The sequence below is a fragment of the Pleurodeles waltl genome, chromosome 7 (assembly GCF_031143425.1).
Source record: "Pleurodeles waltl isolate 20211129_DDA chromosome 7, aPleWal1.hap1.20221129, whole genome shotgun sequence".
Classification (NCBI taxonomy): Eukaryota; Metazoa; Chordata; class Amphibia; order Caudata; family Salamandridae; genus Pleurodeles; species Pleurodeles waltl.
The window spans coordinates 561,957,392-561,984,531 of record NC_090446.1 but is presented as its reverse complement, the minus strand read 5'-3'; the positions used below and the strand labels follow the sequence as shown (position 1 = coordinate 561,984,531).

At 44.8% G+C, this 27,140-nt stretch overlaps 1 protein-coding gene across 1 annotated transcript in view; it reads right to left on the bottom strand.

The window, feature by feature from the left end:
* The window catches only part of LOC138246931 (integrin alpha-X-like), a 138,200-nt gene that overhangs the window by 93,750 nt on the left and 17,310 nt on the right, over positions 1–27,140 (bottom strand). The window contains exons 2-3 of the mRNA XM_069201679.1: positions 14,132–14,277; positions 9,531–9,684 (exon numbers count right to left, since the gene is read on the bottom strand). Of these exons, the coding sequence (XP_069057780.1) occupies positions 9,531–9,684; positions 14,132–14,277 (300 nt within the window). The remainder of the gene's footprint in view (positions 1–9,530; positions 9,685–14,131; positions 14,278–27,140) is intronic.

Here is a 27,140-nt window from a genome sequence, read left to right as displayed (position 1 = left end):
AGTTTCAGGAGACTCAGCGGCTGCAGGAGGAACACTACCTGGGGATAAGGGAGGACCTGAAGTCCATCAACACCACCCTAGTCACCATTGCAGGGGTGCTGGCAGACCTGGCCAACACCATGAGGGGCACAGTGGCACACAAACGGGCACCTGACACTAGCCTGAACGATGAACAGCCCTCCACTTCCACTGGCGCTAGTGGACAGGAGGTCCCGCCACAGGACCAACAGGCCACCAGCACCCCACCCCCTGCAGAAGGAGAACCACCCCGCAAATGGTCCCTGAGAGCCAGGAACAAGACAGAGAACATTGCCAAGACCCCCGCCAGGAAATAACACTCTCCAGATTGTCACCCTTTTGTCCCACTTTGTCACCCTGACAACTTTGAACTGCCATTACTCCACTTCCTATGCCCCCTTGGACCATGCAACTGTGAGACCAAGAGACTGGACTCTACCATGGACATTCCTCCACCATCACCCCAGCCCATTGCACATCCCCCTCTACTTATTTACACAGAAATAAACACACTTGAATCACAAATCAATCTGGAGTCAGTCTGTACTTTCACAAATGTGTAATTGCAACCTCTCAGAAATATAGCAATGTCAATGTTCATATTCACATACCAATGTTACACAGTTGTTGGGCAGCAGTAAACATAGGAGAGGGCACAAAGTGGGACCCAGATCTGTGAAATGGAAAGGCAAAGTGACATGTCAGGGTCCATATACAGAGGTAAAAAGGCAGATTCATGCAATGTCCTACAGTAGTATGATATGTGAGAAGCAGTGCCATCCTCTTACCTGTGTCTCACTGGAAGTATTGCATGATGATGTTGTTTCAGTTGTCTACATCTTCTTCTTCTGCCTCCTCTTCTTCACTGTCCACAGGCTCCACAGCTGCCACAAGACCAGCATCAGGCCCATTCTTCTGCAGAAAAGGCACCTGGCGTCGCAAAGCCAGATTGTGCAACACACAGCATGCTACGATTATCTGGCACACCTTCTTCAGTGAGTAGTACAGGGGGCCACCTGTCAGATGGAGGCACCAGAATCTGGCCTTCAGGAGGCGGAAGGTGCGCTCTATTATCCTCCTAGTTCGCCCATGTGCCTCATTGTAGCATTCCTCTGCCCTTGTCCTGGGATTCCGCACTGGGGTCAGTAGCCATGACAGGTTGGGGTAACCAGAGACACCTGCAAATATTGAGGGACAACTGCTAGACATCCTCCAACCCTTAGGGACTCTCCCATACCCAGAAACCTATGTCAACTGTATTGGGACCTTGGGCTCACCTATTAGCCACACCCAGTGCCTCTGGAGTTGCCCCATCACATAAAGGATGCTGCTATTCCTGAAAATGTAAGCATCATGCACTGAGCCAGGTTACTTGGCATTCACATGGGAGATGTACTGGTCTGCCAAACACACCATCTGCACATTCATAGAATGGTAGCGTTTGCGGTTTCTGTACACCTGTTCATTCCTGCGGGGGGACAAATGCCACATGTGTACCATCAATGGCACCAATGATGTTGGGGATATGTCCCAGGGCCTAGAAGTCACCTTTCACTGTGGGCAAATCCTCCACCTGAGGGAACACAATGTAGCTGTGCATGTGTTTCAGCAGGGCAGACAACACTCTGGACAACACGTTAGAGAACATTGGCTGTGACATCCCTGATGCCATGGCCACTGTTGTTTGAAAGGCACCACTGGCCAGGAAATGGAGTACTGACAGGACCTGCACTAGAGGGGGGATTCCTGTGGGATGGTGGATAGCTGACATCAGGTCTGGCTCCGAATGGGCACACAATTCCTGGATTGTGGCACGATCAAGTCTGTAGGTGATAATGATGTGTCTGTCTTCCTTTGTCAACAGGTCCACCAGGGGTCTGTATACCGGAGGATGATGCCATCTCATCACCTGCCCCAGCGGACGTGCCCTATGGAGGAGAAGGGTGAGCAGAGGGTCATACACCATATAGGCTTCACAAGGCTGTTTAGCACAATCGTGGTATAATCGGTGTGTGGCTTTGTCTGTCCAAATTCCTGGCCAAACGTGTTGTGACGCAGTTAGTTGGCCTGCCATGTGGCCCCCTGAAATGGCGGATGCCTGACCTGTAAGGAGGGACAAGGGAAAATGAGGTAACTGCGCTGGCGTTGTGCAGCGTCGCGGTACACGGTCGAAGACAGCGGCGCAATTCAGCATTGGTTATCATTGGGCCCTATGGGTTCCCGGAGCCAATGACGATGTACGCCGGCAGTGACGGTACGCACCGCCGTGGACGTGACCGCCATTTTCTATCTGTTCACTCACTTGATACCTGATCTTCAACAGGAGAGGACCTACACTGCAAGTGCTGCTGTGACCTGAGTCTGAAAGCGAGAATGGCTACAGTGTCTGGGGAAAGGGCCCCTGCCTTCCCTGCGGAGGAGTTGGAGAAACTGGTGGATGGGGTCCTCCCCCAGTACACGCTACTCTACCGGTCCTCCAGACAAACTGGTGAGTAAACTGTGTGCATGGTGGAGGGCACATGAATGTATGGAGTGTCGTTGATGGAAGAGACGGGGGGCACAGGCCAGCATGTGAGGATAGTGAGTGTATGTTTTTCTGGGCCAGGGTGGGAGGTTTGTGGGCAATGAGTAAGAAGAACCGGACGGGGGAGTAACATCCATTCTTACTTCACTATTCCTCTAGGTCATCGCCCACCAGAAGAAGGGGATTTGGCGTGCTATCGCCAAGGAAGTGCGGATCCTGGAGGTCTACCTTAGATGGAGCACCCACTGCCGCAAAAGATGGGAGGATCTGTGCTGCTGGAGCAAGAAGACGGCGGAGGGCCAGCTGGGGATGGCCTCCCATCGTGGAAGGGGTTCCCGTCGCACCATGACCCCCATGATGTACCGGATCCTGGCGGTAGCATATCCTGAGTTGGATGGGTGCTTGAGGGCATCACAGCAGCCCCAAGGGGGTGAGTACAGTCTCATTCAGCTGACTCTGCGTGCTTTATGAGGTTTCTGGGTGGGGGAAGTGGGCTGTGGGTTCCCCTAGGCCAGGGCAGATGCGCCAAGGTAGATCCATTGTTTTGCAGGCTCAGTGCCAGTCCAACCCCAAAAGTGGTAGTGGCCCTCTACACCTAGTCAGGCTCCTGTGGGTTCCAGGTGTGCATCAAATGGGTCAAGGCAGAGTCCCCCATGGGCATGTGCTTTTCCCCTGCACTGTTAGTGCATTGCCTAGTGCATAGGGCTGCTCCCTGTGTGTTGTGTCCGCCAACAGTAGTGGTGTTGCAGGCATTGACCATGTGTCTCTTCTGTCTTTCCCCCCCTTTTTGTTTTGTCACCCTGTCTTTGTGTGCATTAGCATCATCTGGCAGAGGAGCATTGGCACCGGAGACGGAGGGAACTGCAACCCACATGGCCCTGGAGGGTGAATTTACGGAGTCTGAAGGCACCAGTGGGACGGTGGGTGAGGTGACCTCCACGATGGGGACAGGAGCAGACACCAGCGACAACGACTCCTCCTCTGATGGGAGCTCCCTTGCGGTGGCGGGCACCTCTGTGCCCACTGCACAGGTACAGCCGCCACCCCCCTTCCAGCACCGCCCTCCCAGCAGCCCCTCATCGAGTTTCCTGTGCCCGCTCACACAGGAGGGTGGGCATCTCCTTCCCCCAAAGCACCTCAGGCCCTGCCCCAGTCAGTCCTGCTGCCCTCAGTGAGGAGGCTATTGACCTCCTGAGATCCGTCACTGTTGGGCAATCAACCATTTTGAATGCCATCCAGGGTGTCGAGAGGCATTTGCAACAAACAATTGCTTTCATTCTGGCGTGGCAGCCCAAAAGAGAGCATTTCAGGCTCTGGCCTCAGCACTGATGACAGCCATTGTCCATGTGTCCAGCCTCCCCCCTCCAACTTCCACTACCCAGACCCAATCCCCTGTACCTCAGCCTATCCCAAGCACAACATCAGACCATCATGCACACTCATCAACACACAAGAGTGGACATGGCAAACATAAGCACCGCACATCCCACAGGAACTAATACAAGCACCAGACCCATGCAGACACACCAACATCCACTGCCTCCACTGTGTCCCCCTCCTCCTTGTCCTCCACCTCCCTCCCAGTCTCGTCTCCACTCACACCTGCATGCACTACATCCTCAGCCACTACCTCCATCACTAGCACGCCCATCACCACACACCGCTCACGTGTACTCACCACGCCCACTACCATGCACACGTCCCCTGTGTCCTCTCCCAGTGTGTCTGTGAGCCCTCCTCCCAAATTACACAGATGCAGGCACACACCCACTCAACAGCCATCCACCTCACAACATCCTCCAACCCATGCACCTTCACACAAATTCAGCAGACGTACACCTCCTACAACCACTACCTCTTCCTCCACTCCCAAACCCACTTCATCTTCCCGTCCCAGTGTGTCTAAAAAACTTTTCCTGGCTAACATTGACCTCTTCCCTACACCTCCCCCCGTCCTTCGGCTAGGGCCAGGATGTCCAGGTCCCAGCCCAGCACCTCAGCCACCAAATCCTCCAGCACTGTGGCTCCAGCAAGTCCTGTAACATCGCGGGCGGCACCCATCAGGGCTGCCAGTGTGCCACCTAGCGAGGCCAAGGATCAGCCCATTCCGCAATCTGCCACGGTGAAGAAGGGGCCCACATGCTGTAGGGAAAAGTCGCACCAACCACCCAGCAAGGCCTCCTCCAAGTCAAAAGGGGACAGTGCCAAGGGCCCAGCAGTGAGATCCAAGGTGGGGAAGGAGCACAAGGCTAAGGGGAAGACAGCACAGGGCACTGACCCTCCGGCTGAGGGACTGGTGTCACCCCTTCTGGCAAACAGAACAGCAACCTGTACGGCTGTGGACACCGCCACCTGTACCGCCACCTGCACGTCTGCTGCCTCAGCAACAGTCCCCAGCATCATCCCAAGTGGGCAGCCATCCGAAGCTGCAGAGACGTCCTGGTGTCTCCCTCCACAGGTGCTGACACATGCACCACTGGCAGCATCTCCGCCACAGACACCGCCGCAACCACTGCCACCAGCCCCACGACGTGCATAGACAGTGCCACCACAGCCGACAAGACAAACATTCCTAGTGGACAGCCAGCCGAGGCTGCAGGAGGCCACCTGGACCCTGCACAGCGTACATGAGGCACCACACCCAGCACTGTTGGTACCAGCAGGTGGCAGGCAAAGTCGCAGCAGGGTGGAGTGTGTCTCTGACTCCATGGAGTATCATGCTACCTGTTCGTGGCACACACACCCAGGTGAGGGAATGGGACCTGCTACACTGCATGTGCAGCACTCTGGGCACCAAGCCCCCTCCAGAACAAGTGGAGAAAAGCATCCACTACCCCAGTCCTTGGCAGGATGAAGCACTTTGGGCCCAAAGCCCCCTCCAGAACCAGTGGAACATGTCACCGACTTGAGAGAATGTGGCTTTGCACTCCCCAGGACCAATCAGTGGGCAAACCACCCACTTGAGAGACTGTGGCTTTGCACTCCCCAGGACCAATCATTGGGCATGGAGCCCCCTCGTGGAGCAGTGGCGTTGTCCCTTCAACTGGCTGAGGTGCTCCCCCTCCCCCTGAGTTGCCTGTTTATTTTCGAGCTGATGCCCCAGCAGTGTTCTCTCTGTTTAGAGTCAGGTATCATGTATGGGCTTCGCCCCTGCGTTTTGGGACCACTGGTCCACGGACAATGATTGGAACACTATCTGGACTTGTGTAGTTGCTGTATATATTTGTATATAGCTATCTTTTACAGAGCTGTTTCCATATCTGAATTGTCAATGATTACACTTGTTACAATCATTTCATTTTGTCCTTGCGTTCTTCCAGGGGGTGACGGGGTGTATATGTAATGTTGATGCATGTATTTGTGTGTATGTTGTTGTGGGTGAGGGTGGGGGTGGGGGTGTTGCATGTTGCGTGTGTGTGGCACTCTCTCTGAGCCTCCCATCCTCCCCAGTGTGCTAGGTGCAGTACTCACCTTGGTCATCGCCGCCGTCTTTGCTGCTCCGGTAGAAGAGGAGGTAAACCAACATTGGTAGCACCTGAAGTTTGGGCTCCATGGCGTCCTGGTTTCTCATTGGGTGTCGAGAGGTGAGTGGTTTCCCTTCCAAAGACTGTTTCCGCCGTGCTTTTGATGGCGTTGGTACCACCCCGGAAAAGGTGGTGGATAGGCCTGTTGTAATACAGTGGGCAGTACACTGTCTTCCGCCTGTCTGTTGGCGGTTACCGCCGCAGTGTTTGTTTCTACCGCCGTGAAGGTCGGAGTGTTAAAGTGGCTGTCTGTGTTGGCGGTTTCCGCCATGGATTTTTTTTCCACCGGCCTGTTGACTGTATTACCGCCGCTTTAACACCGACCCCCAGGGTTGTAATGAGGGCCTAAGTGATTTGCATAGAATCACAATTTGTCGATCTGATGCCGAAACTCAAACCTGGTTCCCCATTCGCTAAGTGTGCAGCTTTGGCCATAACACCACATCCTCTCCACTAAGTTTAACAAATAATCAAGTGATCAACTGGAAAAAAAACCATAAAGGCAGCAAATAATTTAAAAGTGCTTTGTTGCTATTTGAGAACTCAGAAAAGATGTTCATGTTTTAGTTTTTTAGAGCACTAACCATAATTTCTATGGGAATAAGACCCTCTCATTTTTATAATTTCTAAAGGAAATGCTTTAGGTATTACAGTTTTAGTTGCATAAAGATGACGTCAGGTGTGCCACACTTTTGTAATAAACATAGAACGTTAACAATCTAGTTGTTCATTATACTGTGGGAAGGCAGAGGTCAGGGGCATAATTGAGAGCAGGGGGGAGGGTGCAGAGGTGACAAGTTACGTAAACTGGGCAGGCGAGAGGGGCAGCGGCATCACAATGGACAATGGAGGGCAGGGAAAGGGGGCAGGGGTAACAAACCAACCATGCAGGACAGGAAAGAGAGGATGTGGCAATATAACAGACCACTGAGAGCAGAAGGAAGAGGCAGTGGCTGAACATACATGCCAAAAGACCCAATTCAGGCAGGAGAATCCCAATGTTTTCAAGCCCAAAAGGGCCCTTATTTTAACTGCCTCCTGCCTAAAATCTCCTATATTTCAATGTAAGCCAGTGGGAAATCAATTCCCCAGTTTTTTTTCTTCAAAATTTCTCTTTTATTAGGTTCAGAATTTTGGCAAGTATGGTACATTGGATCATGGAGGGCAGGAGGAAAAAGGTAGGAACATGGACTTGAAAAACAGAAGGGAGGAGAGAGATCGACAGGGACACCAAACTGACCTTAGAGGTCAGGTATCAGGGGTTGCAGCAAGACAATACATCACAGAGGGCAAGTGATATGGCAGTGCAGCACAATGGACCATGGAAAGAAATATGGAGGGGGCATGGTCATACACATGGACAAGTGGGAGCAGAAGGCAAAGAGGCAGGGGCAGCAAGCTGACCATACTGGGCAGACAGGAGGGACAGTTGTAGCATAATGAACAATGAAGGGCAGGAGGGAGGAGCAGGGGTACTACAACCGATTAGACCAGGCAGGAGGGAGGGGAAGGGGCCAGCACATGGAAAACAGAGAGCAGCAGGCAATGGGGCAGTGCAGGAGCAACAAGTTGACTATGGAGGGCAGACGGGATGGCCACTGGAAGCACAACACATCATGGAGGGAAACAGTGAGACTATAATGTCATACACACAGTCAACAGTGGGAAGTTGGGAGGGGTTCAGGGGCAGCAAGCTGATCACACAGGGCACGTGGGAGGAGCTGTGGCAGTACAGAAGACCATGCATTGCAAGCAGGAGGGTTAGAGGCAGCACAATGGCCATGGTGGGCAAGAGGAAGCAGGCAGGGGCATGCACAAAGGACCATGGAGGACAGAAGGTAGGGGCTGGACACAGACAAAGAGAGGGCAGGGGAATGGGCTTCACAAAAGACCATGCAGGGCAGGCAGCAGGAGCAGTTGCAGCCCAACAGAGCATGGAGGGCAGAAAGAAGTGACAGCAAAATAGACCATGGTGGACAGGAGGGACAGGATAGGGGCATGCAACTCAGACAGGCAGGGTGGAGGTGGCAGGGACAGGCGGCAGCCATCTGGCCATGCTGGGCAGGTGCGAGGGGCAATGGCAGCTCAACAGAACACTCAGAGTAGGTAGGAGGCCAGTGGCAGGTCAATGGAACATGGTGGGCAAAATAGAGAGAGCAGGGGCATGCACACAGACATTGGAAGGCAGGAGGAAGGAAGGTAAGTGCATCAAACTAAGCACAGAAGCTAAGCAGAAGGGCAATGATGGGGCATAGAATTGGGCAATGGAGGGAAGGAGGAGTGGGCAGGGGCATCAAGCTAAATGGAGGGCAGTGGCAGCACATCGGACCAGACAGGGCAGGTGGGAAGGGGCTGGTGCATTGGCTTAGACAACAGAGGGTAGGGAGGACGTGGGACGCAAGCTAACTGTTCAGGGCAGGCAAGAAGGACTGTGGCAGAACAACAGCCACACAAGGCTGTAATGAGGGAGCAGGGAAATGGACCAGGACGATGGATGACAAGGTGGAGGGGGGCAAGAGCAGCAAGCTTGGCTGGGGGCATCCATCCATTCCCCCGTCCACTGTGTATTGCGATGAGTATCTTATTTAACATTAAAAACCCCTTTTAATTCACTGAAAAAAAACAAAGGCTACAGGGACTGCATAGTTAGGGAATAAAATAAAAAAAAACTTAGAAATTCACTAATAAAACAAAGGTTACAGGAACGTTATAATTAGGTTGAGATTTCACACACACAAAACCATAGAAATTCAGCTGTTATAGTTATAGTTATTTCAAGTAGCTATAATTGATGCCCTAAGGTAACTATATCTCGCGCCCTCCCCATCCACCGCTAATTACCTCAGATATTACGTCTCCCATTGACAATATCCCTGTAACATTTGCAGTACAATTATATATATATATATATATATATATATATATATATATATATATATGTACATATATAAATATACACACACACACACACATTTATTTAACAGCACTATCATTACCACCAACAACAGTAATATAACCACCAAAACCACCACTGTAACGTGTTATTGGCACACATAATAAATAGCCCAATAGCACATTATTTAGTACAACTGTAGCCCTTTCCCTCATTGTTTTGTGTAATCTTTTTTTTTAAACAAATAGACGTGAAAAAGTGCCATTCCATAAAACACATATAAAGATGCAGAAAGAATAACATCTGCTTTATTACCATTTTTTTAGGGGTTGGAGAGGCATATTGACCCCTATTCCCAAAATACCTTTCTAATGGAGGGTGCAGCTGAATGAACCATAAAAAACCTACAAATTCAATGAAAAATGAGATATGCCTCTGGGACTCAAAAGCGAAAAACCAGTGAAATTCACCATTATGATAGGCAACACACACGAGGACTAACATAACTCATGCCACCAATCTCTCCACCTCCATTTCTTCATGTTCTTAACGAAAATAAGATTGCACATACCCCAATAGCATATCGCACAATGCCCTTATTTTCTGCTTCTGCCACCACGTCAGACAAAGAAGTTTTATCCCCATACGTCTGCCCATCTGTGATGACAATGAGGATCTTGGCGACCTTCGAGCGCGTTCCCTTGCCTACTGTGAACACCTCCTGCCTGGAAAGAAGAAAGGCATGCTGCCCAATCAATGCCCAAGAACAAGTTTTCACAAGTTGTTGTAACAGGTGCTAAGGATGAATTTGGTGTGTTTCAACTGCAGTGATTCGTTGATGGTACTGAAGTTAGGTGAAGATACATACATTCCTAAATGGCAATTTTGTGATTTTTCTCCGATAGGTACCCATTTTGGAGTAGATACTATTCACTACCTTAAATACAACGTGTTTTCTCCAGCTTTATCAGTTTTTTATTTCTAGAAAAAGGAAAGTTCACTTATTTAGAAAGGTGTGATTTTGAAAGAAGGTGACAGTGAAGGTCCCAAAAAGCCACATTGAGACATCAAGCTTTGATCATGAAACCTGACTAATTTCTTGGCAATGTGAGTACTTGCTGAATTTGGGTCGTGGCTCAGTCAAACCCCAGGGAAACCTACCAAATCTTCAGCAGGAACTAACTACATTGACTTTACATGGTCATAGATATCAGTCGTTCTTGTTGCAGGTGATAGGACCAGCCACACAAATGGGGTACTCTTTCTATTTGGAGAAGTATGGAAGGGTTGGTGGTAGGAGTAGGAACTATGTGGATTCCTACAGATTCTGGGACTTTTCCTTACAGAAGTGTTATAAAAATGTGTGACTTTAGCCAAAGTTTAAGATTTGAGGGAATTCTGTGTAAAAACAAGTAGCAGGATCCATGCAAGCAACAACACTCTGGATTTTTCTGGTTCCCTAGGTTTTGTAGGATTCTCTAAATACCGGCTGACTCCGAGCCCGAATAGGCTATGGCTTGTAGGAGGAAATTGGGGTTTACCTCCTTGCTGCTAGCTCATAAGTCAAAACTACGCCAAGAAGAATTTAAATTTCCTCTCACCTGTCATGGGAATGTTCTGTGCCCCAGGAAAGCAGAAGACTGTTTGGGTATTAGGAGTCAGGGATAGACCTGATGCCTGCCCCCCCACACACACACACATATTTAATCTTTTATTAAAAATCCTCCCTGTCTAGTAGGCATTTTTCTCACCTGGTGGCAGATAAGGGAGGAAAATCCCACAATCTGGCTCCCCACCCAGGGAGGAAAAGGCTGTGGGGCTGTTTAGGGTGGGAGCTTCATTTGATGCCTGAAACAGATGTCCCATCCCAATGCATTTTGATTTAAAAAAATGCTTTCTCAGTGTCTAGTGAGTTTTATGTTCTGCAGCATGAAGACTGCAGATCCATTGCAAACCCATCCCTTATTTCTTTTTACCAGTTTTTGGTGGGGTCTAGTGAACTTTATGCAACTGCAAGGGGGGCAGAACAGCATCAGAGGTGTGGGGGTACAGTCCAATGCCTGGGAAGGCAACTCCACCTTTTTAATTGACCATTTTAACCTGGTGTCTAGTGTTTTCTTTTTCTCTTCTAGGGAGTTCAGATTTGGGGTAAGCCCCTGTAAAGACTCTTGGGCCAATTCTGGGGTGGCGGACCAGGCCATCCCTTCTTTTTTTAGCATTTTTCTAGGTACCTAGTTGGCTTGATGCCCTGACTGGGGTGGATTGATAGTAAACCCCCATAAATCTGCCCGTTTGGAGTCAGAAAGATTGCTTTCTTTGCTCTGGCGTGAGGCACAGGCTGATACCCAGGTGGAAAAACCCACAGCTTCTTGTTTTTTGACCATTTTCCCCTGGTGTTCAGTGGACTTTCTGCCTCTCTGGAAGGGAGCAGGTTGGAATTAAACCTCTCTATCTGTCACCAGGGGTAGAATGACTGCTGGCCTTTTTCTGGGTTGGGGGAGAGCCAAGGCCTGGGCAGGCCACACTTACCCCCTCTTTTTCTTTAGACTATTTCCTTGGTGTCCAGTGGGCTTATTGTCCTCCCAAGTGGGCAGATTGGGAATAACTACCAATCTGCCCCTGGCAGGGAGAAACAACTGTTGGACCCATCTGCATTGGGGGCATAGCCTGACGCCTCAGCAGCCTGGCCCCAACCCTTCTTTTTTACCATTTCCCTGGTATCTTGTGAACGTTATGTCCCTCCAGTGGTGTAGATTGGAGGTAAACTCGCCCCAGTCATGTCATACAGAGGTGCAGAAAGACTGCTGGGGTCATTATTGGGGTGGGGTACAGCCCGAAGTATTGGGCAGGCCACACCCTTCTTATATTTTTCATTTTTCCTAGTGTTCAACTGACTTTATGGACTGGTATGGCTAGATGCCTGAGTGGGCTGCTCCACCCCTCCTTCTTTTTGAGGGCATTGTCCCCTTGTGGTTAGTGGGCTTTCTGTCTCTCCTGGAGAGGGCCGATTAGAGGTAAGCACTCCCTAATCTGTCTCCCAGGGCAGACAGAAAGACTCCTGTGACATGTGAGGAAGCATGTCCATGCAAGGGTGGCCACTACCAACACTGAGGCATTTCCCTGGTTTCTGTTTGGTGGATCCCTGATTGATGATCACAATCCTGGGTGATCACCAAGCAGGGATCCAATTAGTCGAGGTACTGATTGAAAGGGAACATAGTCCCCTTTGCAGTAGTACCTCTTTTGGTGTTTGGTCAAAATATCAAGTTGTAAATATCAGGAGACATGAATATCTGAAAAAAAAAAATATTGGGACACAAAAATATTGTGATGCAGAAATATCGTTGTCAAGAATAAAAGTTTTTAGATAAGTAAAATTGTTAAGTATATTGTTGTTTTCAATATCATTTTCAAAATATCGAGTTTAAAATATTGTTTTTTAATTGTATTTATATATTCATTTTACATGTCATTGTTTTTTTAAAAGTTGTAATTATTTTTTTTAATTATAGTTTGTAATTTTAAGTTACTTGGAATGTTTATTTAATTTTTAATAGTAGTTTTCAATGTTGTGGGTTGTTGGTTTGTAGGGGGATACAGTGGGAAGTTAGCTAAGTAATAATTAATTAATTGTAATTAAGTATGTGATTGTTATTTAGTATTTTCTTTGTGTAATACTGATTTATTCTAGTTACATTTTATGTACGGGTTGGTGGGTTTTAAGGGATATAAGGTGGGACGTTTATTAAGTAATAATTATTAATGTATTATTCATTATTGAATTGATTATTGAATATGTTAATTGTGCATTAATATATACTTTAGTTATATTTTAAGAGTGGGCAGTTGGGCTTGTCAGGCTATAGGGTTGGAAGTTAATCAATAATTAATTAACAATTGTTAATTTATTATTATTTACTTAAATGATTATTAATTATGTACATTATGCAATACTAATTTATTGTAGTTACATTTTACATGAGGTTGCTAGGTTTGCAGTGGTATAGGATGGGAAGCTAATTAAGTAGTAATTATTTAACTAACAATAAATTATTATTTGGTATCAATTATTGAATGTATTATTAATTACGTAAATTGTGTATTATTCTACAGTTTAGTTATACTTTAGGTGTGGGCAGGTTGGTTAGAAGTGGTATAGGGTGGGAAGTAAATTAAGTAAAAATTGATTAACAATTAATAATTGTTAATTATTTAGTTGATTATCAGTTATGTATATTGTGTTATACTTAGTTATATTTACGTATTTTTAGTTGATATGTATTAATTGAATTATTTATATTGTAATTAGTTTAACTTTTTCTAGTTGGTTAAAATATGTATATTTATATATATTTCATGTTAATAATGTTACATCAAGAATTTAATATTTTTTCTAAATAAATATGGTTATTTAAATATGTATTATGTTTGAAGTGAAGTGATTTTCCTACTGTTGCTTAGACTGTGGAATAGTAAATATTACCCATCTGTAGTCCATTGCTTTTCCAACTGTTGCACAGTCTGGAGTGGGAAAAATGGCCCTGTAGAGAAAAATTACAGAACAAATTCGCACTTGCTCCTTGGCTAACATTTCCACATGGCAGAATTGTATGCTATGTACAGTTCTGCAATGGGGAAATGGAAGCATGAAGAACATGTCACAAGACATGCCCAGTAATATTCTGCGAACCTTGTGCACGGCGCAGCTCTCTAGGCTCGCTACTGGCAATGCTTGTGAACTTTTAAAACTAGTAAATCGCTACCAGTTCACAAGGGAACTGCTCCAGGTACTAATGTACAAAGAACCAGGCAGAATGGATGAAAATGGGAAGAACAGGGAAATAAATGATAGAGAGTAAGGAAAGATAAACCTGGAGAGCTTGCACGACCTTTATGTTAAAAACAATCAGATAGTAGGGCAAATTGGAAGGCATGAAGTGAACAAAGTGGGATGGTAGAGTTGGAAGCTATGTAGGATTTGGTTATTAGTAAACAGCATAGTGGGCTAATTAGATGGAACTGGTTCGGCCACAATGGGAAAGTAGGGCTGAAAGAGAATGGAAACGTTGTAGGCACAATATGGTATGTGTGATAGGGGTATACACGAACATTGTCTCGACAGGGTGCGCCCGGCGTTCACCTGTCTCGGTCACAGCTTTTGTGAATACTTACACCACCTTCTGGATAGCTGTGGGAGTGTAAGTTTGACCTCTGTGCTGACTGATGTTCTTCATCAGGGAGTCTGTATTCCAGCTGTTTCGAAACGTATTGAAGTCAAAGTGAAGGGTGAATGTAGAAGAATACTGCATCAGCGCAAACTGGAAAGACAGAGAATATGAATATAATGCAGAATCACGGACTGGTCAAACTCCCAGATACCCTATTCTCTGCAAGACTGCAGTACCTTTGTTCAGGGACACAGGTAGGAGTGTATATATGGCCAGCTCACTGACTATAACAGTTTCAGCAACGTGGAGAAAAAGCTTGCATCTTAACAAGATGGCTTACTTCCCAGACGGGCCAAATTACAACACATTTTTGACAGGCGCTATTTTAGGTTTTTAGTGGTATGAAAGGCAATGCATAGTAGAAACACGTTTTTGCACTGTATTATGAAAGCAGATTTGGGGAGGCCCAGATGACTGTATTGCATAAAGCGTGCCCTAGAATTGTTAAAACACAATCTCTGCCACAGTGACTCTACTCTTCAATAGGCGAGGAGCTGTAGCAGTGGGCGATACCACTTTAGGAAGTGATATAAGTGGTTGTCACTGGAAATGTAAATGAATGCGCTGCTTTTGGGTGGAGTGTAGCTGCATTTGGTGACACTTTCTAAAGCATTTACAGCTCGCGCAAAATAACACAACATAAAATAACACCACAACACAAATATACCGAGTATAACAAAAATATTAACCACTGTACAATACAAAATTAACACTACGTAATATGTACATTTTGCTCTTTATTGTGTACCCTGTACCATTTTTACTTTTGCTATCCCGGTTCACGTTATAAGAAATGCAAAATGCATAAAATAAATCAATGTTCAGCTCTTTGCAGATAGCTGGACAGGAAGGAACTAATGGGAGCCCAACATGGTTATTCAGGGAAGTAGAGAAAATCCGAGTCGGATAACAGGAGGAAAGGGTCGAGACCCAGTGCTTATACGAAAAGCATAAGGGATATTTGTCAGTGTTTTGTTCAAAAACGCAATGATGATGCCAAAAGAAAAACACTAAAAGGTTAGGGCGGAGGACCGTTCCCCCCCACCTTCCACCAGCAGCAGAAAAAGCTTTAAAACCTTTCAAACAAAGGATAATAGACTGTGTTTATTATTCTTTTGTTATCAAAGGGGGGAGGCATTGTGGGATGACGGGAATGAGCAGAGTCCACAGAGCACTCCCCTCAAAGCGCATGTGTGTTTGGTCGGCCGTCTCAGGCTGGCCAAACACACATGCACAGTGTGCTCTCTCCAGCCCGGCACTGTACTGCTGGCTGGAGAGAGCAGGCACAGACTCCCAGTCTGCCTGGGAGCGCCCGGCACTCCCAAACAATTCTGACGCTGCTCTGAGTAGCATCAGGATTGGCCGCAAGGCAGCCTGGGAGTCTGTGCCTGCAGTGACAGGAGAAAGAGAAGCAGCGCAGCGGTGGATCAGGTAAGTTTATTTTAAAAATGTTTTATTCTTTAATTTAATGTTACCCTCTCCACCCCCCCCCACACCCAGGCGCTGCACCCACCCCACCATGCCCCTTTGTGATCGCAAGCCATGACTGCAAGGTACATCTGAAATCTAAATTCAAACAAAGGTGCATGTTAAAGTGTATGTTTCAGTCTCAATCTAGAGTATAATACATAGTTAGATATTGATATTAGTCAAAGTCCAGACCATGGTGAATATAATGATTATCACACACATAGTGACATGAGCATCTCAGATAATTACATTGTGGCTTACTCTTTATTTGATACACCTTACATGATTACCTCTGAACAATCAATAGCAGGATGAAAGTTTTTCCTTTGCTACTAAAATCTTCCTACTTTCACACTAATTAGGTGCTTCATTGTACTCAATAATTGCACCATTAACATATTATGGGTGCTATTTTACTTTGGAATATTAAACTTTGTCAGACAGGAAAGTCACAATGTATTAATGGTAAGTTAGCATCAGTAGACATTATACTACAGAACTGATCCAGATACAATTTCAAACTCTGAAGTGTGGACACTTCTCATGCATCCTTTTTCTCGATACAAACTTCTTAGGAATTCGCGTTACACCCTCTGGCAAAGGCCCTGGTCCATTAAGCTGATTGGCCAGCTGCAGATCCATTAAGAAACGTTTTATATAAATGAATCATTGAATGGAAATGTTTGTTTCTTGTCGAGAGTTCCCAGAATACAGCTTAATTTCTAAGATGCATTAAACAAATGTTTGCCCAAATCCCTATGTGCTACCCATTGCAAATGTAATTATTGGTTGCATTTTAATCCAAACTAAGGGCCTGATTTAGATTTCAGCAGATGCGTTACTCTGTTACAACTGTGACAAATATCCTGTCTGCTGAAATATAAATCTCATTATTTCCTATGGGGTTTATATTTTGCCGGACAGGATATCCGTCACTGTCGTGACAGAGTACCCCGTCCCCCAAAATCTGAATAAGACCCCGAGTTCCATGTTAAAAGGTTATTTTAGTCCAATTTAGACTACGATGCATACTTAGATATTGTTAAATCTTAATCACCACCAGTACTACCCAAATCTTTTAGAATCGTGACCCAATATTTTAAAAAACAAATTTTGGGACCCACCTCACTTTAATGGACATGGGGGCGGGCTATATTTTAATGTAACTAATGCATTTTGTGATTGCACACTGTCATTTACAGAAAGCATATTTTGCATTGAAATGGCTGCAAAATGTGCAGACATACAGTTTTGCTGATAAAACTATATTGCACACAAATAATAATGTGTGGGGATTGGGTTTTAGTTCATATTTATCATTTGTACATCACCAAGTAAAGGGTCTTAGTTTGTTTTGATCCTATTAAAGTATTTATTTCCATCACACTTTAGAGTTACAAAACAAAGTGCTTCATTTTTGCTTTTGTAACTGCTGAATATGTACAGTTGATTTACAGGTATTTACATTTTGTTGTGTTCTACTTAAAATATGACATCCTACAGCCTTACTTTCCAAACTTTCTGTACCCCCAGAAAGATTGTCACAGCTCAGCGCAAGGTGTCTGGGGAGCCCAGCAGAGTAAATGTGTCAACTTACTGTGTGCGGCTCGGCAAGGTGTGAGGATCAGTCTTACGGGGCCGTAGGGTGGTTCCGCCCCCCTGAAGTTGCAGAGAAGCCGCAGAGCAGTTACACGCATCCCTCTCCAGGGGAGTAGGGGCAGCGTCGGCAATGTTACCACTACAGCGGTGGCTGCCCCCTAGGTGGAAGGAGAATGTAGGCTGGTGGCAAGAGGAGGATCTGCCGACAGGCAAGCAGAGCCACAGCAGGACACAGGGGGAGAAGGAGAGATCCTGCAGGTACTGCAGGCACCACTCAGAAAGGGAAGGGGTTGGCAACAAAAGGTAGGCCCTTGCACAAGTGGAAAGAGAAATTTTCTCCTACGGATGTTGGTACAGCAAAGAGTGAGAGTTGTGGTTTGTCAGACCCCAGTGGGAGAAGTGGAAAAAGTATTTTGGAATTAAGTTCTGCGGAGAGGCAGGAACAATTAAAAGGGTGATTGTCACAATCAAACCTGAGGATAAGTGAAGGTAATTATCCTTTGACTAAAAATAAGTCGGGTAAAATAGGAAAAATAAATACAAAGTTTTCTCCTACTGGTAAGCCGAGAATAACTCCTTCGCTTAGGTCTTACTTCAGGGTTCTCCCATTGGTAGGAGATCCCAGTAGACCCCAAAATTTCTGGTGAGGAAGAAGTGAATAAGGAGGTTTCCCCCTCGTTTGTGAAGGAAAACGGTAACAGAATGACAGAATATGGTGGAATAAGGTGTAAGGCTGAGAAAAATGTGCAGACTGATTTTGAAACTGAGAGTGGGGTAATTACAGATAGGCATCCCAATTGTCCCAAGGAAGTTACCCCTATATTGGACACTCGTAGTCAAGCTGTGTGGCAGGAGCCTACACAGGTTCTTCCGGTGCCTATAGCCCGTCTTGTTCAACCCAATGCCTCCATAGAGTCTAAGATCTTAGCATTGTCAGACAAAATCAAAAAAAGGCTTCACAGCTTCCGAAACAAATCAAGGGGACACTAGAGAGGCTTGCACAGCGCTTGAAAAAAAAGTTTGATCTGCTGGCTACTAGAACTAACACCCTTGAAGAAACTGTGGGAGTTATGAAAGAGAATCTAAGGAAGAACAAAGAGGAAATCCGGTTGTTGAAGGACAGTGAACAGGAGACATAGGATAATTTGGAACGGTTGGGAAAGTCCTCAAGAAGGAACAATTTGAGAATTCTAAATGTACCTAAGGGGGTGGAAAGAGATTATTTAAAAGCTTATGTGGTCTCTCTCATTATTAAAGATGAAGTACAGATAGAAGAGAGTGAGGAAGTTTTGGAAACCTATATCCAGAGAATTCATAAAGATCCTTGTAGGAGAGATCCAATTAAAAGAAGCCATGAAAAATCTTGCTGAATTTCTAGACTTATGCCTTAAAAGAGAAGATTCTCTTAAAGGCACTAAAAGTAAAACCCCAGAAAGGGAAAGAGTTCTCTTTTGAGATTAGGTCAGATCTGTTCAGAAAAACTATAAATAAGCAGTGGGATTTGGTTAGGTATCTGGAGGAGTTTAAAAATCTAGGTCTTTCAGCTCAACTAAAATTTCCAGCCTCCGAGTTATGTATAATAACAAAATGTACAATTTGAGAGATCAAAGAGCAGCGGATGAGTCGTTAGGAGTTATTAGGGGTAGGAGTCTGGAAGGCTGATGGTCTGCTCTCTCTTATTAGGTCAGGTTCCCCAGAGGCGCTCTAAAATTGGTCTAACATCAAGTCTATGTGGATGCAGGGATAGGATCTCCAAGGGCAGGAGGTAGGGAGTGCATGAGAGGTAGGGGGTGGGGAGTATATGTGAAAAAAGATAAAAATCCTCATTCACCTCATATTTTGAAGTTGGTTTAGTTGTGGGTGGGTAAATGGGTTGCGCTGACAAGGACCGGGGGAGATAATAGTTTGATCCAGATTATGTCATGGAATGTTAATGGACTGCATACTAGTAGAAGAAGAGGGAGGATTCTGCAGTATTTAAAGGATTCTCCGGCCCATATAATAATCCTGCAAGAAACCCATCTGTCTAAAACAAAATGTATGGAATTAATTAAGTCTCAAAAATTGATCTAATTTTGCGTATGTACAGATCACAATTTTTATACTAAGGGAGTTACCATCTTGGTTAAACAGCAGGTCAGAGCAGTATTGTTGGGGCAACATCTGATAAATTAAGGAGGTGGACTATAGCTAAACTCCAAATATTAAATATCGCGCTAACGCTGGTTGGCTTTTATGGCCCAAATTGCGAAGATATCGATCCTTTGAGTACGTTTCTTTCTCCCTTATTGGATTTTCCACATCCATTAATAATCGAAGGGGATTTCAATGTGATTTTGGATAATAAATGGGATAGGTGAGTGAGATGCAGTTCAGTAGGTATGCCAAAATCACAGGCCTTTCTCAAAAAGATGAGGAAAGAATGAAGGTTGTGTGATATTTGGAGACAGAGAGTGGGGATGCAGCACTTTTTCTCATTTAATAATAAAAAGTATGTCCACGCTTCTTGGATAGATTATTTTCTCGTGGATCACGTATTGATGTAGGTGGTCAATGATATAGCCTATTCGGCAGCTCAACTATTGGAACTTGCGGCAGTGGTATTAACAATTAAGCTGCCCTCAAAAGGTGAAGTGAGGAGGTGGACTTTAGATCACTCACTGCTGTTGGATAGCGATGTGGTATCACTGTTACGTATGGAGACAGTAGAATTCTTTAAAGTTAGTCTAGGATCAGCCTCAATAAATGTGGTTTGGGATTCTTACAAAGCGTTTAAAAGAGGCAAAATTATCAACCTTACAAGCTGTAGGACTGAGAAGCAGAAATGCTGGAATGTGAGAGTCAATTAAAAGGTGGGATGGAGGTGGCTGACAAGCCTGAGGAAAGATTGAGACAACTGAGGTTTCAGCTTGAGGAAGTATTGCAAGCTATATTGAGAAGGAGATGGGAAGCAAATAAGCAGGCACATTTTGAATATGGAGAAAGTGCAGGGAAATTGTTGGCATGGAAATCCAAGACAGAGCAAGTTCAAAACACTATTAGAGAGATTACCTGTGGGCAATATGGAGAAAAGTGGACACATAGTGCTGAAATAAAGAAGGCCTTTCAAGGTTTTTTCTCAGAGCTATATATGGAGAAGAGTGTAGTTAAGGAAGAGGTGGGGATTGGTTGGGGGCAGATACTCTGCCTAGTTTATTGCCTAAAGAACAAGCTCATTTGAATAAAAAAAAATCACATGGAGAAATAAGGTCAGCATTGAAATTGAAAGCAAGTAAGGGGGTAAAGCTGCAGGCTCCGATGGTATCCTGGTGGAACTGTATAAAATATTGAGTGAGCCTGTAGTACCTGTTATGGCAGCATTATTTGTAGAGATTTTCAATGATGGGGTGCCACTGCCAGCATCTTGGAATGATGCAATTATTACTTTGATTTTGAAGCCAGAAAAGAGTTGGTCATGTTGTGAGTCATATAAATATCACTCTTGAATAGTGGTTATAAATTCTTTGCAAAGGTACTGTCAGACTGGTTAAGTGGGGTGGTGACAGGACTCTTGCATCAAGTCCAGAAGGGAATTATTAAGGGTGGATATCTTTATGAATTAACTTTTAGTTTAATTGGGGTTATTGATTTGGCTACAATGTATGACTCACCTCTTGCGGTTATTACGTTGGATGAAATGAAGGCTTTTTGATAGAGTCAATAGAGTTGATAGAGTCAACTGGGCGTGTTTGGGCACAATCCTAAAAAATTACAATCTTGGTGAAAAATGTTGTAGGATGATTGACCAGATTTATCAAGCTTCATCAGCAAGGGTATTGGTCAATGGGAGCCTAACTTCCCCCTTTAAAATACCTAGAGGTACAAGGCAAGGTTGTCTGCCATCATCAATATTGTTCAACCTTTATATTGAACCTTTTGCTGGGAGGATTAGGCAGGACCTGACGATTTCCCCCTTTAGTTGTTATGGGTGGGAGAAAAAAGTTTCTCTCTATGCTGATGATCTTATAGTTTATTCATTGTATTTACAAATAGCCCTCCTGGCAGTGTTGGACATAGCAAAAGCTTTTGATAAAGTGTCAGGATATCACATAATGCTGGGAAACAGATGTTATGGTTTGGAACCAGAGGAGAGATAGTCCGCAAATTAAAAGTGAAATGAGATATCTGGGTCTCAAGATCGTACATGATGTAGAGCAGATCCCTGTGGTGAATCGGAAAAAAGTATTGACAGATTGTAATAAACAGATGTGGGGGTGGGTACACCTCCCTTTGACAAATCTGGGGAGACTAAGCTTGGTAAAGATGGTGATTTTGCCCAAAGTTAATTTTCTGTTTAATTTGATTCCACTACAGATGACTAAAATGTATGTAGAGAGGATTTAACAAGCTATTAACTTGTTTACATGGGCATATAAAGGGACCATGATCTCATGGCAGAAGATGCATAGAAGGAGAGAGAAGGGGGGCTTGCATTGGCAGATTTACAATACTATGCCTGTGCCTTCCAGCTCAAGAATGTAAAGATGCTTTTTACCTCCTGAGACTCTTCAGAAGTTGGATGCATGTTCAAGGATGTGGTAGGAGCTGTAAAAGGGGCAGCAAATTATTTCCTGCTTAAATTTGCAGACCCAAAATTCTTTAAAAAAGTGAAGCTGAAAGTGTTGCAAAACATGGCAGAGGTTTGGTATAATATAAGACGAGTGATGAAGGCAGAATATGACAGTCATTGTGCCCCTATTTGGGATTCCTCAGGCACTCCAGAGTGTTTCAATGACAAACTGGCCATTCCAATCAGAAAGGCAGGAATGGAATGTTGGGGGATCTTTTTAGAGATGGCAGTTTAGTTTCTTGGGATGAATTATATAAGGAGACTGGGGTAAGCTGTAAAGATTCAAATATATTCAGATGAAAGGTTGATCACAGAGAATTCAAACAAACCCAGGGCAGATGAATCATCTGGAAGAGAAGATTATGTTGGGACACCATGCCACAAAGGAAGTGTCTATGTGGTATTGGGAAATCTTGGATTTGGCAGATGGGGATTTTAAGATGGCTGAAGATCTCTAGGGAGGTTGTTTACCTAGGGAGCAACTTTGGGATTTGTGGCAAACCTCAATGTGTACTTTGTTTGCTATGATTAAACCTGCTCCTCTAGGAAGAAACCACCTGTTTTCTATTCACAGGGCTTACCTGGCCCGACATAAACTTTCACAAATGAGGAAAGGGTGGAGTGGTTAAATGTGCTAAGTGCGCCTAGAAAATGCAACAGATATCCACATGTTCATGGAGTGTCTGGTAATATACCCATTTTGGGAAAAAGTGGGAAAGACTCTTTCGAGTGTTGTGGGGCTGAGATTAAGGTAAGTCTCTCTTCAATTATTTTTGGAATAACGAAGAGGTCTGGCGAGTTGAGCAGCGACATACGGAAATTGCTATTTTATGCAGTACTGTGAGCCAGAAGAGAGATATTTCGGAATTGGATAGGAGAAACACCCCCTACATATGTAGAATGGTTAGGAGCGCTCTGCTATGTTTTGAAGATGGACATAGCTGGCGGAGTTTCTAGAGCAAAGATAATTTGGTTATCTTTGGTGGAGTGGTTGAGAAATCACTTTAGTAATGAAGGTATAGAGATAAGAAGATTATTTTTCCTGTCCAATGATTACACCTTATCCCTGTTCGCTGAGCTGCAAAGATATTGTGGCTCCCCAAACGGGGTTTGGTGAGAGAGGTTTGGCCTCCCTGGTCAGGGTTTGTCTTTGCAAGCGAGTGGGTGTAAACTAAGATGGCTCAAAGAAGACCTGGAGCCTGAGGTGAATGAGGCCAAAAAAAAAAGATTGTCACATAATGCACTTTACTTTTCCTTCTTCAACTGCAAAGTGAGGGAGTTTTTAAACACCAATCTTCTTGTAAGAAAAATAAGCAGCAATTTGTCAGAAGACATAGCCTGACATTTGACCTCTATATATGAAACCGCAAATATGACAAGATAAGTACAGAATTTAAAGGCATTTATATTTATTGTTTGGACTTTCACAACCAAAAATTGTCTCTGATCCATACAAAGGAGCTTTTTTACTATATTGTTTAGCCTTAATTTAAACTAAATACATGTTTGTCAATGTCTTATCCAATTAGGACATTCCTAGTTGTAATGTAATATTTGCTTCCAGCCAGTTATTTCCCTCCTCTGCCCATGCTACTCCCTGTCCTTTCTCTCACATTCCGATTCGGTTCCTTTCCTGCCTTCCATATTGTTCCACTCTCTGAAGGCATTTTTTTCTGAAAAGTTTTCTTAATTGAAATACACATGTTTAAATGTAAGTTCTTTTTCATCCAAGGTGTTCATCTCCATGTGAGCATAATAATCTACAAGCCAGTATTCTGAACCTGATTTTGGAAAACAAATTCCACAAGCCACACATCCAATATTCTTCTTATTCTTTATGATATTGAACCTCCCCATGCAACACTTCAGGTAAGGGTCAGTATGATGCACCATATTGAACCTTTGTTAAAGTAAAATGTTACTTGTATGTATTTATCTTGTATTGAATGCTAAAGTAGTAAAGTGTGGATTTTTAATTGAAAGGCCTGACAAAGCTCAGTGTTGGCAAGACGTGTTTACTGTTGCATGTCCAAGTGCAGTGAACATTTAGCACTCTCTCTCTTTCTCTCTTAACATTTGTTTTTTTTAGTGAGCTTTAAATCTTGTGTATACATATATATAGATATATATATATATATATATATATTAACTGAAAAAACAAAGTTTAAAGTAATGTTATAGTTATGTGCATTTCTCGGTGACAATGTCAGTGTGTTGAACTAAAACAACTCAGAAATTCATCAGTTTTAGTTAAAATGGCTAGCGATAGCTTGCACCCCCACCATAATCTGCTTATTGCCTTACATATGACATCACTCATGACATGTTCTATGACATCATTTATGACATCACTAATGACATCTCAAATTACACCATTGTGCTAGTTTGTTTTAGAGTGTACATAGTGTCAAGTAACTACAACATGAATTCTATATTGTTTTGTACATTTGGGTGTAGCTGTAGGAGTCTGGCTCTCATTTATGGTGTACGAAAAAAACGTGCATCATGCAGAGAGTCCAAGCAACCCCACCTTGGTATCCAAATGTGAAAAGCAGGCCACCTAATGCTCTGTTTCTGTGGTAGAATGGGTGAACAGTTAGGCTAATCTTGGAGATGTGCTAAGCATTTGTTGTACTCACAGTATCAATAAATGTGGAGACACACCCAAAAGAATAACTCAGGACCAATTTACAAAAATACTCCAGATTTTTATAAAATTTTTAAGACCAAGATCACCAAAATCAAGTAATTCATTCTTACGTTATGAATTTTCAAAGTTTAGCAAAAATAGTCTTTTGTGCATAATTACACACCATAGGAATCACTAGGAGACATCTTTAAAAATGCATATGAAATCAGGCAATGCTCTCACAAGTGTCACCTTCTGCTTTTAAGTTGAGGTCATTGAGATGTCCTGTGGGCGAGCCTGAGAAATTCGGCTAGTTCCCAGTATGAGTGGGAGCAGTGGCTGAAAGTCTTGAAGGTGGTGCAGAACATAGAAGGGTACCACTTGGAAACACATGGACTTAAGTCCGGTGAGTCCTCTTGGAGGGTTGAGGTTGCAAGGGGTTGGGGACCCCTAGAGCACAGCTGGTTTTTTGATGCAGGGGCCAGGGGGTCCGGGTGCTGTGCCGATTGGTCAGCCAAGAGCCATTCGTCAAGGAGCCTATGGAGCCAGGTGCAGGTCAGATTGAGGGTCAAGTGCAGGTCAGCAGGGTCACTTTCGGAGGTGGTTCTTGGGTGTCCTGATGTCTCTCGTCGGGTGCTTGCTTCTGGTATTTGGAGAGTCTGGAGCAGACTTTTCTTCTTGGTGTCTGATGTTAGGGGTCCAGTACCCCTGGCATTGGACATCTCAGCCACTTTCTGGTCACAGTAGCAGCAAACGTATCACACTAGCAGGGTTTGTCATTCGGGTCCATTGGGTGGAAGTTAGTCTGGCTGCTGCATCCATTCATTGGTCAGCAACCAGACAGTGAACTGGACTTTGGTCTCCAGGGTGCAGGGAATGCTGCCTCCACTCAGGAAGAGGATCTTGGCAATTTTCAGAAGTCCTCCAGTGTTTCTTGGAGTCTGTCCGGTGTCCAGGCGACCCCTCAGTGGTGATTGTCGAGTCCTGGGTGCAAAAGGCAGGGTTTGTCACCTTTCGTCTTCTTGCAGCCGGACTCAGTTTCTCGAGGCTTTGGTCTTTGTCACTGGTCTTCTTGTGTCCATCGAATCTGATCTGCAAGTCTAGGGATGCCCGCTAAATACAGTATTTAATGGGTATGTAGGGAGTGCCTAGTAGTGGACAATGGACCACTTACCGTAGGGTGGCAACCCCCACTAAGTGAGCACTTCCTGTGGGAAGGGGTCAAATCCCTAACCCAGATTGACTATTTTACTGCCATCCAAGATGGAGGAAACTGAAATGAAGTGGTCAACTCACCTGGCACACCTGGGGGTGGTACAGGCTGAGGGAGGCCACTCATCCTATTCTTTCTAAGTTTTCCCACTCAAAGTGTGGGCAAAACCATTGGACGGGCATCTGCTGTTAGCAGCAGAGTCAGAGGTCACCTTTCAAAGACGGCAAAAGCCTTTGAAGATGGCTGCTGGGCCAGAATGCCTGCCTGGGGGAAGAGGGTTACACCTCCACCCAGGAAAGGCTTTGAGATCTGGCTCCCGAGAACAGAGGCCCTCACCCAAGGAGTCCTGACCTCTGTCTGGTGATGGTAGGCTGATGGAAACCAGTCAGCAACAGTGCTAGGGCTTGTAGTTTTTGCAGGGGGACCTCTAAGTTGCCCTCTAGGTACATGTTATAATACATCTAACACTGGCATTAGTGTAGGTTTATTATTCTGAGTTGTTTGATACCAAACAACCCAGTATTTGTAGAGGCCATCATGTATGGGGAACCTGACCAGTGTCCAGCACGTGCATTTGCTATGGCTTCCCTGTACACTTACTATAGGACTCATTATGAGGCTGGCGGTCCTAGGACTGCCAGCCCCGCGTTGCTGGTCGAACCGCTGCAGCTATGGTGATCTGACTGCCACAGTACAAAATAGGCGGGTGGACCTGCTTAAAGGCTGTCATCCCCTTCAGGATCATAGATCCTGATGGGGGTGACAGCCCTGTACGGAAACGAGAGAGTTTCTGAAACACGCGGATGTGCTCTCGGAGAAATTGGTGCAAAGAGGGTATCCGAAAAAAGTTATCAAGGACGCATTGAAGAGAGCAAGATATTACAATTGCGATTCTCTCTTTCAAGCCAAAGAGTGCAGGAGTATGGACAGGCTTGCACTCGTAGTTCATCATTCATCTCTCAATGATAGAGTGAGAAGAATTATCAACAGTGAGTGGCATATTCTTACCTTTTGCATTGATGCTATGTGTTTAGAAAGACCCCTATTTGCCTTTAAATGAAACAGAAACCTACAAAATATGCTGGTAAGAGCGTCAGTTGGCTCTCCCTCCTCTCAGGCTCAAGGCTCTATTTTTGGAGCAGACAAGATGAAAGGCAACTTTAAATGTGGCAGCTGCATGTGAAACTGCCTTGGTTATCAAAGAAATTGTACGTGATGGAAGAAATATTCCACTTACTGTAATGACCAATTGTAGATCTAAAAACTTGATTTATTTAATTTTATGCCCATGTGATTTGGGCTATGTGGGTGAGACCTCCAGAGAATTCAGAATCCGCCTTTCAGAACATAAATCATCGATCAGAACCCGCAAACCAAATACTCCACTTGTGGTGCATTGGGCTACTGAGAATCACCGGGAGGATGAAATGAGA